A 12454-nucleotide genomic window follows, 5' to 3' on the forward strand; every position below is an offset into this window, starting at 1 on the left:
ACCGCCCTCTCTGTCAAGGATTCGCTCCTGAGTCTCTTGCTCGCCATCCCCCGAACGCGCGTCCCTATTGGTCGAAGGGCCCGCCATCCGCCATTTAAAAGCCCCCCCCCCGAGTCCCGCCTCCTCCTACTCTGCCCCACCGCCCAGAACGGCCGTTACTGGCGTGCGCGACCTCCTGGCTCTCGGAGCACGCGCACGTACGCCGGGCCGTAGCGGCGTCCCATTCAAACGACCCAATCAACGGCCGCGTCTCCTCTCACGTGACCGTCCCTTTTTTTTTTTTTTTTTTTTTACTTTTTAGCCCCTCCATTCTCCGCGGTTCCCCCCACCCCGATACCCGCGCACCACCATTGGCTGGCCAGCTGCGCGCCCCTCTCCCCAACTCCTCTCGCCTTGCCTCGCAGTTTGCGGCTGGGGTAGTGAGAGGGTTGAGCGCCGCGGACCGTGTGCGCTGACGTCACGGGTCAAGGCGCGGTGCTGCGGTACGCGGGGGGCGTGGTCTGCGCGCTTATATAAAAGGGCCTTGCTGCGCGCGCGGTGCGCTTAGTGCGGCCGGGCAGCCGGGGCGATTGGAGAGGTGGGCACGGTGCTCGGTGGGCGTCGGAGCCAGCGGGAAGCGGAGTGGGGCCGCCAGGGCCGCAGCGGCAGCTGTTGGGCCCCCCGCCCCGGCCGGCGGCCCGAGGAGCGCAGGAAGGGGGTCGGGGGGACCCGCCCCCGGCCAGCCGCAATCATGGTGAGCACAACTGGCTAGACCTGCGATGGACTGTGGGGGCTTCCGTGGAGGAGGTGGCAGGCTCTCCGGAGGGATGCGAGGGCCTTCCCTGGGAGGTCCTGGGCCAGTGATGGGCCCTAGGGGTTTTCTGGAGGCGGGGCAGGGACCTGGGCGGCCCACAGGCCCCAGAGAGCAGAAGGCCTTGCTGTGCCTCTGGGAGGGTTGCGGGTGCTCCGAGGCCTTCCCCCTGGGTGTCACTGGCAGCAAGGACGTTCCGCTGCCGTTTCCAGACCCAGGCCGGGGCCTCGAGGATTGCTCAACCAAAGTTAGGTGGGGAAGGGGGCCAGGGTAGGCCTCGGGCCTACCTGGAGCTCTTGGGGGTCCATGCAGGACTACAGGGTTTTGGGGTATTTGTGCAGATAGGACCATTCAGAAGACTTCTGCAGGTGCTGCCTCCATTTCTAATGGGAGGTTAGTGTAGGGCAGTGATCCTGTAGAATTCTCGGTGGGAGCCTGGGGACCACAGGGTCAGGAGCAAGGCAGCCACCTAATCCTGGATTCTGCAGGGGGTCCTGGTCTCCTGGTCGCTCACCCTCTTCTTCCCTCCTTGCCCAGAACTCCAACGTGGAGAACCTGCCCCCCCACATAATCCGCCTGGTGTACAAGGAGGTGACTATGCTGACTGCCGACCCACCAGATGGCATTAAGGTCTTTCCCAATGAGGAGGATCTCACCGACCTGCAGGTCACCATTGAGGGCCCTGGTGAGTGTCAGAGCGAAAGAGGGAGGGGCTGTGTTCTAGAGTTCTCCATGTTTATAACAACTAGAAGCTCCCATGACAAGTTGGAGATGCTGCACTAGACAGGATCCTCACACGTTCAATCCCATGGTGTTCATGGTCTGTGGGTTGGGACACCATACATGACACATAATGCAGTGTTGTGGAAATTCCTGGGTGCAGGGACAGTACGTAACGGGGGCCTGGCCTGGGTTGCAGGTGAGGCTGTTAGAGGTAGCTTTTCTAAGATCTGATGGACAGGTGAGGATTAAGCTTAAAGGCCTGAAGGGTGGGCCTCATGATTTCAGACTAGTCTATACTGCTTCAGTGTCAGTGGACACTGGGGATATGGCATTGTGGAGGAACAGATAGTAATCAGATGGGCACCAGTGATTATTTGATTGTGCACAGTGTAAATTATATTTCTTTTGGTACGTAAATTTCAACAGCTTAGTAATCCTAGATGTTACAAGAGGATGTGATGTGGGTGTCCAGTCAGGAGGGGTGACCATGGGGAGGGGTTGGGGGGGCAGGGGTGGCAGATGGACCTGGTTCTGCCAAGACCCTGAGGCAGACAGAGCTCAGTTGCTGTTGCGTAGGAACAGATTGAAGCATTTTAGGGGTAGATACATTTAGGGCCTCGTGGGCCAAGGTAAGGAGTTTGGAGAGGAAGCCTTTTTGGGGTTTAAAGCAGGGGTATGGTGAAGGTCTACAGGGTTCACTTTGCCTGGAGGGGGGACAGGAAATGAGATAGAAGCTGGGCCAGTTAGGAAGCCAGTGACTCCTGGCACCCAGGTGACAGGGCAAGTGGCTTGGACAGGTATGGGGAGAAGGGTCGGATTCAGGGGGACAAGAGGCAGGCTGCTGGTGGAGTGGAGGTGGGGAGTGGCTGTGGAAGACAGCACAAGGTCAGAGCAGCTCCTGCATGTTTTGGCCTGAGCAAGTGAGCGAATGCAACGATGGTTGACCAAGGCAGGAGACAGTGAAGCTGAGTGAGTTGTCTGGTCATTTGCCTGGGAGACGTTTTCCCAGAAAGACAAGTGGGTGCATTGGTCTGGGCCTCCTGGGAGCCACCCAGGGCTGGGGTGATACCATGGGGGAGAAAAGAGGAGTCTCAGGTGGAGACTGGTAAGGGTTACGGGTGAGGGTCAGTGCTGATATGAGAAAGGCGGCCCCCTGTAATCTGGCTCTGTCCCTGCTCTCAAGAATACCCAGTCTGGTGGAGAAGCCAGGAGGACCACTTGGCTTACAGCTAGACAGTGGAGGTTTACTGCCAGCAAAGGTGAATCCCTGACTTTGGCGGTTTGTGGGCCTGGGGGTCCTGGGCCTCTTGATCAATTCCCTGTCTCCACACCAGAGGGGACCCCATATGCTGGAGGCCTGTTCCGCATGAAGCTCCTGCTGGGAAAGGACTTCCCCGCCTCTCCACCCAAGGGCTACTTCCTGACCAAGATCTTCCACCCCAATGTGGGTGCCAACGGTGAGATATGCGTCAACGTGCTCAAGAGGGACTGGACGGCGGAGCTGGGCATCCGTCATGTGCTGCTGGTGAGTGGGCTGGGCCCGTCCACTGCCCACCAGTTGGGTATCCCAACCATTGGAACCACGGGGCTCTTTTACTTTTGTTTTTAAGTTAATTCTGAGATACTTAGGCATTTCCACATAAAAACCCAGGTTGCCAGCTTTTCTGGAAAGTTCTGGAAGTGTTGGTAGTACTGAGCTCAGGACACCAAGTGTTCTGTACAGGTTTTGTGGTGTCCAGTGTCATCCTTCTTGTGGAACAGAATCCTAGATCCTGGGACAGATTTCTGAACAGGGTGGAAATCAAGCATCTGGTTAGGTGCTCGCTCTTGTATTGTTCAGTTTTTGAGATATAATTCACATACTGTAACGTGTACTATTTTAAAGCATACAGTTGAGTGGTTCTTGAACACCTTCAGGAGATTTGTGCAGCCGTCATCACTATCTAATTCCAGAAGGTTTTCCTAGACTGGTGGTTCTCACCCGGAGATGGTTTTGCCCCCTAGGAGACATTTTTGGTTGTCACAGCTGTGGGGCGTGGGTACCGCTGGCGTCTAGTGTGTTGAGGGCAGAGATGCTGCTCTCACCATCCTACAGTGCACAGGGCTCTCCACCCAGAGAACAATCTGGCCTGAAATGTCAGCAGCGCCAAGAGTAAGAAACCCTGGACTACAGCACCACCGAGATCGTCCAGCCCGCTTAAAGCATTTAAGTCACCTGCTTCTCTTCTTTCTCCACTCCCCAGCTTGCTTGCTTTATTTATTTGTTTGTTTAATTAATTAATTTTTATTGTGTATTAAGCCCAGCTTTTTAAAAAATAAAAACTAAATTACTAATGAGCCCCTGGAACAGATGCCTGAGGTGTTGGTAGGAGGATAGGGAACTGGGGTTTCCTGCAGGGCATGGGGAACCTGATCGGCCACAAGGTAAACAGTCCCCAAACCTTGCCTTCCTGTCTGCTCCCCCTTGCTCTCTCTGGGGTGCCAGGGAGGCTGCTGAGGGATGGACAAACATTGCAAGTAACACTAGGTGTTCTCTGTGATCTTCTGGGGCCGGGAAGGTGGGATTCCAGTGGGGGCTATGAGTATTGTCAGAAGGAGCTGAGGGAAGGGGAGCCAGGCCTCCAGTTAAGGGGGGCAGTGATAGACTTGGGGCAAACAGAGTAGGGGCCGGTATCCTGGGTTCCTGATCACCTGAGCCAGGTGCTTTGCATGTATCATCTTGTCATATCCTCACAACAGCCCCATTGCCCCTGTAACTGTCACCGTTGTATCGATGAGAGAGGTCACACCACCTGCTCAAGGCCACATATATTCCTGGGGGCATCCTAGGTTGCTGAGGTCCCTTTTGAAAGGACAGTTAGGGGTGGACTGGGCGGAGAAGGGGCCAGATGCCATGGGTTAAGGGCCAGGACTCCATCTTGTCTCCACCCACAATCCCGAGATCCCAGAGGCTGCTGCACGTCTGGCTTCTGGTCACACCTCCCAGGCGTGAATTCCACACTCTCTGACCCTCAGTTTACCCCTGGACTGCAAAAGGCTGAGGGGTAGGTATGGAACGGACTTGCCCCGTCCTGGCCCAGCCCCTTGGCCACCCTCGAGTATCACTCAGGCTGCCCACTGGCCCCCTTGCATCTTCATGTAGTCCAACCACGCAACCTGTGACTGGGCCTGGGGCTCCTGTTAAAGCCAGTGACAGCTTTGACTTGACCTTATTGTAGCTTTGTGAAAAGATGGGGTGCATTGTCCCACTCGGGTTGAGCAGCCCTGGGACAAGTCCCTCTACCTCTCCTGTCCTTTATTCGTGATCCGGGGTCCCAAGGGGCTGTGCAATCACTTTGAGCTGCGCACAGCGTTAGAAACCACAATGGGGCGCAAACTGGGGCCAGCTTGCTCACTGGGAGGGGGGCCTCAATTTTTCCCCTCACTCAACAAGGGTCTTTCAGAACCAGGGACATTAAGCCCCAGCCCAGGCATGCCTGGCGCAGCTTTTAGTTTCACAAACATAAACGAGCTTCTGTTCTGAGGCTGTTCAGGTGCCAGAGAAAGAACTGAGCAGAGATGAGAAGGAAGAGGGAAGGAGCAAGCTGGGCTGGGATCTGGGGGAATAGTGTTGAAGTGGAGGGAACAGCCTATACAGAAGCCCTGAGGCTTGTAGAGCCCTGTGAGTGGCTGCTGTCCTGACCCGGCCCTGGCCTCTCTTCCACAGACCATCAAGTGCCTGCTGATCCACCCCAACCCTGAGTCCGCACTCAACGAGGAGGCTGGCCGCCTGCTCCTAGAGAACTACGAGGAGTATGCGGCACGTGCCCGCCTGCTTACGGAGATCCATGGTGGTGCTGGCGGGCCCAGCGGTGGAAGGGCCGAGGCTGGCCGGGCCTTGCCTGGCGCCTCTTCGGCCTCCTCCACCGACCCCTTGGCCCCTGGGGGCCCGGGTGGGGCGGAGGGTCCCATGGCCAAGAAGCATGCGGGTGAGCGCGATAAAAAGCTGGCAGCCAAGAAGAAGACGGACAAGAAGCGGGCACTGCGGCGGCTGTAATGGGTCCTCCCTGCCTCCCCCCTACTCACCTGCATCCCCAACCCTCCTGTCCCTCTGCTCTGTCTCTAAGTTATTTAAATTATGGCTGGGTGGGGGAGGGCGTGGGGGGGAGCACTGGGCCTGGACTTGTTTTTCTAAATAAAGTTGGAAAAGCAGCTGTTTTGAGGATTTGAGGCCACGTGTATCCCAGCTGCTCTCTGGAGTCACATTTCCTGTGAAGGAAAGCCCTTACCTGTGTGCCCCAGCCTGCTTTTGGTGGCCTCAGGGTCCTCCCCTCACTCTCCTCTGAGATGGGCATGTGGGTGGGGCTGAGTCCCTCCCTGCCCATGGTGGCACGTGAGAGGTGCAAAATCTTGCTTTTCTCTAGTCCTGTACTAAGCAAGGGTATGTCACCTCCCTTGAGGCCCCTGTTGGATTTTCCCTTGTAGCATCAAAGCCTGTTCTTGTATTTCTGTAAAACACATCACAGAAACAACACCTAGCCTAGCTCACAGTTTCTGTTCACTCTGGGCCAGGATGAGCTTCCTCCACTTAAGGTTTCACATGCTGAAATCAAGGTGTCCATTGGGCAGCGATTCCTTCAAAGTCTTTGATGCTCATGGGGTTGCTGGTAGATTATGGTTCCTCGTGGTTGTAGGACATGCAGGCCAGGGACTGTTCAGTACCCAAAAGGTGCCTGGAGTTCTTGCCATATGGTCACCCCCTCCCGACCCCCACGTTCCCTCTCAAGCTTGAGTCTGACTTACAAAGGGCTCTGTCCCTTTTAAAGGGTCCCCTGATAAGGTCAGGCCTGCCCAATCTCCCAAAAGGTTAACTCAACTTCCACTGAGAATGACTTAAACACAGGAGTAATATCCCACGATGCAAGTAGTCCCCAGCTTACAATGGGGTTCCATTCTGATGGAACAATCGTAAGTTGGTTCTGACGTCACTTGTTTTTAGTTTTATTACCTGGTAACGTGGCAGTGTTTTAAACAGTAAGTAAATCATAATATTGAACATCCACAAGTGAACATCTGCGAACGATAACATGCACCGCAACATCATATGTACTACAGACCGCTAATGGTAAGTGGGAAAAAAGTCCTGAGTGCGATTCATCGTAACTCAAATACATGATAAATCAAGAGACTGTATTTACAAACTCTCAAGGGGAAGGGATTGCACAGGGTATGCACCCAGGGGACAAGGGGGGCTTGGACCCCAGTTGAGCAACATGCCACAAGGTTAACCTTGGACCAGTAGCATCCTTTCATCCTCGTCTCCAGGATCAGAGATTAGTCACTGTGTGGGGTCACTGTAAGTTGGAATCGACTCGACAGCAATGGATTTTTTTGTTCGGTACCTCTTAGAAGCCATGGAGGTGCAGTGGTTAATTACAGCACTTGGCTGCTAACTGAAAGGTCAGCAGTAAGAACTCACTAGTCACTCCGTGGGAGAAAGATGAGGCAATCTGCTTCTGTTAAAATTACAGCCTTGGAAACACTGGGACAGTTCTCTACTTGAGGGTCACTATGAGTCGGAATCTGACTCAACAGCAGTGGGCTTGGGCACCTCCTGGACTGCTGAAAGGTCAAGGGAGGGCCACCTAGTGAGTCTGGTGTTAGGGAGTCCGCAGGGGTGGGAGGGAGAACAGGTGGGTCTTGGGAGAATAGAGGGAAGAGGCCAGAGAAGGCTGCTGGAGGGTTTTGAGATAAGGGACACATCACAGGCTGCTGCTGGAGAATGACCTGTAGGGGCAGAGGTAGGGACCAGCCAGGGGGCAGGTGAGGGCCAGGGGCTTGTAGGGCAGTAGCATTATCATACTCCTGGTCCAGCAGGAGGTAGAACACACTCCGGGAGCCCTTCTGAGCCAGGCCCAGGTTCCTCAAAACATGCTGCTGGCTAGAGACTGGGGCTTCCCTACCCTCTGGGCAGCTTTCCCCTAGGGACCTTAACTCCCCTCCTACCAGGGAACAGCTCAGGTACCCCACTGCCTGTGGGATCCCTTTGCAGATGCACAAGAGTCCAGGGACAGCTGCAGCCCAAGTGCTCTGCCCACCTCTTTTCCACACCCCAGGATACTTAATACCTCACCAGGGTGGGGAGGGAGGGAAGAGTTCTGCAAGTCCTGGGAACACTCTGAACCCTGACAGTGTGGGCTGGGCTGGCCCAGATCCCAGCTTACTCCCTCCAGGTTAGACAAAGCACCTGCCCAGTGGATGGACTGCCTCCAAACCACCCCAATTCTTGTGCGGGAGTCTGAGTCACCCCACAAGGGCCTAGGGCAGGGATCAGCTAAGACCTTCTGCAAAGGGCCAAATGGCAAGTGTTTTCTTCTTTGCAGGCCATATGCTGACAGGCTTGCAGCCCTGCCATGGTGGCAGCCATAGATGCCACGTGACAAGCAGGTGGGCTTGATGCGCCCCACAAGGTGCAGAGTGCTTAACTATGGCCTAGATCTCCATTCAAGGAACTCGTTTTAAAAGATTAGTTGTCACTCAAGGCCTTAAATTCTGTCATGTTAGTGAGGAGTGGGCTGGTTTCATGGTTCTAGAGGGTTTTCCTTATTTGATCTGCATGTCCTAATTCATCACATTGACCAATCACCTCTGCTCAGCTTAATTCTTAAGAACCACACCTCATAGCAGCAGCTAAGGTTCAGGAATCTCCACCTGGACTCGCATCCCCAGCTCCTGATGACAGCTTTTCTCTGCTGTTGTACTCTGGGGCCAGTGATCTGGATGGACTTGTGGATGGGGACTCCTAGGAAGAAGCCAAGGTCCCTGCAGGGGGCTCAGTTGGAACCAGGACCCCTTCCTCCCAGGGCCAAGCCAGCCTGACCTTCCTGGGCAAGCTGAGAACCAGGGGCTGCTGCTGAGCTGCCGGGAGCCACACAAAAGGGAGGCCCAGGCAGTGGAGAAAATTTATCTTTATTGCTCTGGGGGGAGGCTGTTCAGGAGCTCTTGGTGGGGCGGGTCCGCTTCCTCTTCACCATCACAGGCTTCTGGCTGCGCAGGATGGCGCTGGCTCTGCGGATGGCAGCCTAGGGACAGGAGGTAGGCTCAGCAACAACCAGGGTGCCCTCACCCTACACAGCTGTTCACACCCAGCCTTGCCTTTTGGCCCCTGTGGGGTAGATGTCTGGAGGGGGTATGAGGCGAAGGCCCTTCCCCACAGTACTGGCCAGACTCTCCCAAACCAGCCATTCAAGTGTAGTCCACTGATCTCTCCCATCCCCAAACACAGCTCCTGGGTAGTGAGAAACACAGGGCACCTCAGGGTTCACCCACTGGGCCCCGCTTACCATGCGCAGATCGGGGCGGTACTTATTCTTGCGAATCATGTGGCGGATGCTGCTCAGAGTGGCCCGGGCGTTCTTGTTAATGGTGGTCCGCACGTAAGAGGTGGCTGGCTTCCGCTGGCCTGGGAGGAAGGGTCACCCATTGGTCAGTGGGACTGTGAAGCCTTGGGTGTCCCTCCCAGGTGTAAGGAGGCCACCTGACTCCCCTCCCCTCCCCCAGCCTCCTCAGGCAGGACCAGCAGCCACTCTACCACTCGAGTGGTGATCACCTTGGGGCAGGGCAGCCCTGGGCACTTCTCATCCATCTCATCCTCACGGTAACCCTAGCACAGCAGCTATCTCCACTTTCCTTGAAAGGATGAAATGGCCAACATGGAGGTGACAATACTCTTATTCATGGTCACATGCGTAAAGCATGGTTGCAAATTTTGGAATCTAAGCCACCTGACCCCAAAACTCCATGCTACAGGTGAAGCAGGTGCACTGTGCCGGCCAGGTCGTGAGCGCACCAGAGCATTAGTAGAGAGAGAGACAAGCAAGGGTGCACTAACCATAAGCTGGGACACAAAAGTCTTTGTAAGTTCTCTCTTCTTTGGGGTATGTTTAACTCTAGTGGGAATGCTATTTCAACTTACAAATTGTATGTTAAATATACTTCAATTTCTTTAAAAAAAAAAAAAAGGCAAGACTGCAGCTCTGGCCTTCTGTCCCCTCCTCCCCAGGGCCTGGAGTAACAAGAGAGGGTACTGAACACAGGGTGTGAGGAAGAGCCCTGGCCCTCATCTGTGCTAACAGCAATCACAAAGAAACAACCTCCCACGCCCCTGCACACCCACCTGTGGAAATACCTCCCTCCCTTTCTTGTGCCATGGCCACCAGACTCCCAGTCAAGACCTGAAACCAGGCAGCCCCAATGGGGGCTGCAGTTAGAACCCTGTGCTCCTGGTGACAGATGTCTCTGCAGAGCTCTCCTCCAGAGGACATGCCCCACCCGCCATCCCGAGGCTTTGATAGACTTGATGGAGTTCCTTAAACCCAACCCCTAAAGTTGTTAGGTGCCTTTGAGTCAATTCAACTTATACCAACCCCGTGCAAAAGAGCAGAACCGCCCTATAAGGTTTTCTAGGTTGTAATCTTTACAGGAGCAAATGACCAGGTCTTTCTGCTGTGCAGTGGCTGGTGGGTTCGGACCTCCAACCTTCTGGTTAGCAGCCAACTGCTTAACCACTGTACCACCAGGCCCCAAAGTAGGGACTGCTATACTCCTCACGCCAATCCAGTCCCTTAAAACACAAGGAAAGCCACCCTTTTCTTTAGGAACCCAAGAGAGGAAAACAAGGTTTTCAGGACCCAGCACGTCAGAACTCAGAAGTGGAAGAACCTGTGGCAGCTAGGACCAAGGAATGTTCCTGAACAAGACCTGAACGGAAACCAGCCCCATGCAAGCATCTGGGAAAGCCAACTCATTCCTACATTCTCAAGCACAAGGGTGTAACGGGACACCCCATGACTCAACTGTTAGCCCAGGAGATTCCTGCCTCCCAGACCTTTCCCCAGCCCACACACGCTCAGAGACCCTAAACAAGGCCCCACCTGTGCCTAAGTCAGTTTATAAAGGAGGTGCCCAGGACCCTTCTCTGAATCCACACACAGGCAGGCTGGTGGTCAAACTAAACCGCTTGGTTCCAAACCAGCCTGTAATTGCTACATGTGGCAACTCCAGTCTCATCTGTGAGGTGGACACATCCACCTCCATCTCAGATTTGAGAATTTAACCTGAAAATATCTCATCATCATGTACTTTAATTCTCACAGCCACCCACTGAAGTTCACGTTCCAACAGCTTCTCCACTTTACAGATGAGAACCAGGCTAAGTGACCTGTTGTGGCAGATGGAAGCTGGCCTCCCAAGCCAATATCCTAACCCAGGTATTCTCAAACTCTGGTAGAATTACTCCTGTTGCCTGAGTCCCTGGGGCAAAAGGGGGCCTGATGTCCATGTCAACCCAGGGCCAATGCTCACCCGATCTCCGCTTCAGGACCACCACGACCCCTTTGCCATCTGCTGCCGGCTCCACGCCCACAGTCTTGCGGTGAATCAGCCCGTTGTAGCGGAAGGAGTTGCGGGCTTTCAGGTTATTGGGCTCCTGGGGATGGGGCATCAGGATGGTGAAGAGGAAACTAGAGATGCGTGGGGGTCCTTCCTCAGGTCCAAAACCAGGGTCCAGGCCCCCTTCTTCCGGAATCCGGGCCCCCAGAACCCATCACTCTCAGACCCGGGAGTCCTGGGCCCAAGCCTACTGCTCCCTCAAACCGCGAGTCCCGGCCCGAACCCTTTCTCCCTCAGACCCAGCGCTCTGGGCCCCACTTACAGTGCTATACGTCTGCTTGTTCCTCTTGATCAGGAAACTGGAGCAGTTCCGCACAACCATCCATTGCAGATGTGCTGACATGGCGCCAGCTGCGAAGAAATGGGACACGTGAACGATCTCAAGCGGAAAAGTAGGCCGACGTCGTATGATTGGGAACTTGGGTGAATGGGGAACCCCTGAATGCAGACAGCAATCCAGAACTGTCATGCGCGGCTGAACTCAGGCAGCCGAGACTAACTGCGGGGCATGGTGGGGGGGGGGAGAAAGTAAGACCACAGTGATTTCCGGCGGAGGGGCTGGGAGGCAGTCGAGGACCCTCCGGCCTCGGAGGCGCGATGGGAGAAGCCGGGCGGGGGAAGGGGGCAGAGACTACAGACGGCGGGCACCAGACGGCGACCACGCCGGGCGCAAGGAACGAAGCACTCTAACCTCCTCTCTTCGCGGCTGCCGGAGACGGAAAGAGGCAGGCAGGGGGCGGGGCGACTCCTTTAATACCACACACGCATTTCCGCTTCCGCTCTGTTCAAGCCTGTGAAACCGCCTGTCCCCGCCTCCTCCTTCTCTCTGGCACCGCCTCCAAGGTCGCTCGGTAATCTTCGGCTATTTCCGCCAAAAAGACGCGCACTGCTCGAAAATCCTTGTAACTCTTTGGATAGGAAACGGAAGGCGAGTTCCCCAGACGTAGAAAGTCTCTGTCCCGAAGATCATTCGGGAGTTTTCGGAACCTCTCGGCTGGATTTTCGAGTGGTCCATTTAGAAAGCTTCGAGTTCCCCGAGTCCCATTCCACAGGCGGCTCCTTCCAGTGCGCTTGGCACTATGCTTGGCATATGATGGGCGCCCAATAAATAAATATTCGTTTTATGAATGAATGTTTGAATGAGTTAAACCAAAAAACCCAACCCGCTGCCGTGAAGTCGATTCCGACTCATAGCGAATGAGTTAACTATTAAGTCTCGCTCAAGCGTCTTCGGACACTTCTGGTCTTCTTTCGTAAGCCCTCGGCTGTTCCCGACGAAGGCACCCAGGCTCGTTCGGCATTTTCGGAACTCTCCGGAAACGCTCTCCGTCGTGGCCTCCGCTTTCCCTTATTCGCCCATGCCGGCTTCGGGTTTGCTCGGTCCCCATTCGGCCACGCTCGGAAACCTTCGGCTAATCCCAGCAACTTCCTCTTAGTTCTCCCTCCCCAGGTTCCTCCTAAACTGCTGAGTCTGGGGAGAACCTAGGCGGAACCTCCTTGCAGGCTGCCATC

The 12454-nt window shown here is 55.1% G+C and overlaps 2 protein-coding genes across 2 annotated transcripts; one reads left to right on the forward strand and one right to left on the reverse strand.

Moving 5' to 3' along the window:
- Positions 1 to 548: 548 nt before the first annotated feature.
- Positions 549 to 5699, forward strand: UBE2S (ubiquitin conjugating enzyme E2 S). The gene is made up of 4 exons (XM_049901680.1): positions 549 to 733; positions 1328 to 1475; positions 2848 to 3038; positions 5220 to 5699. The coding sequence occupies exons 1-4, from the start codon at positions 731 to 733 to the stop codon at positions 5547 to 5549; spliced, it is 672 nt and encodes a 223-aa protein (XP_049757637.1). The 5' UTR covers positions 549 to 730; the 3' UTR covers positions 5550 to 5699.
- A 2743-nt stretch (positions 5700 to 8442) lies between these two features.
- Positions 8443 to 11735, reverse strand: RPL28 (ribosomal protein L28). The gene is made up of 5 exons (XM_049900223.1): positions 11634 to 11735; positions 11205 to 11293; positions 10856 to 10979; positions 8836 to 8954; positions 8443 to 8574 (listed from the first exon to the last, which is right to left on the reverse strand). Exons 2-5 carry the CDS (start codon positions 11283 to 11285, stop codon positions 8485 to 8487), a joined length of 414 nt encoding a protein of 137 aa, XP_049756180.1. The 5' UTR covers positions 11286 to 11293; positions 11634 to 11735; the 3' UTR covers positions 8443 to 8484.
- Positions 11736 to 12454: the final 719 nt, after the last annotated feature.

This window comes from Elephas maximus, chromosome 11, assembly GCF_024166365.1.
Source record: "Elephas maximus indicus isolate mEleMax1 chromosome 11, mEleMax1 primary haplotype, whole genome shotgun sequence".
Classification (NCBI taxonomy): domain Eukaryota; kingdom Metazoa; phylum Chordata; class Mammalia; order Proboscidea; family Elephantidae; genus Elephas; species Elephas maximus.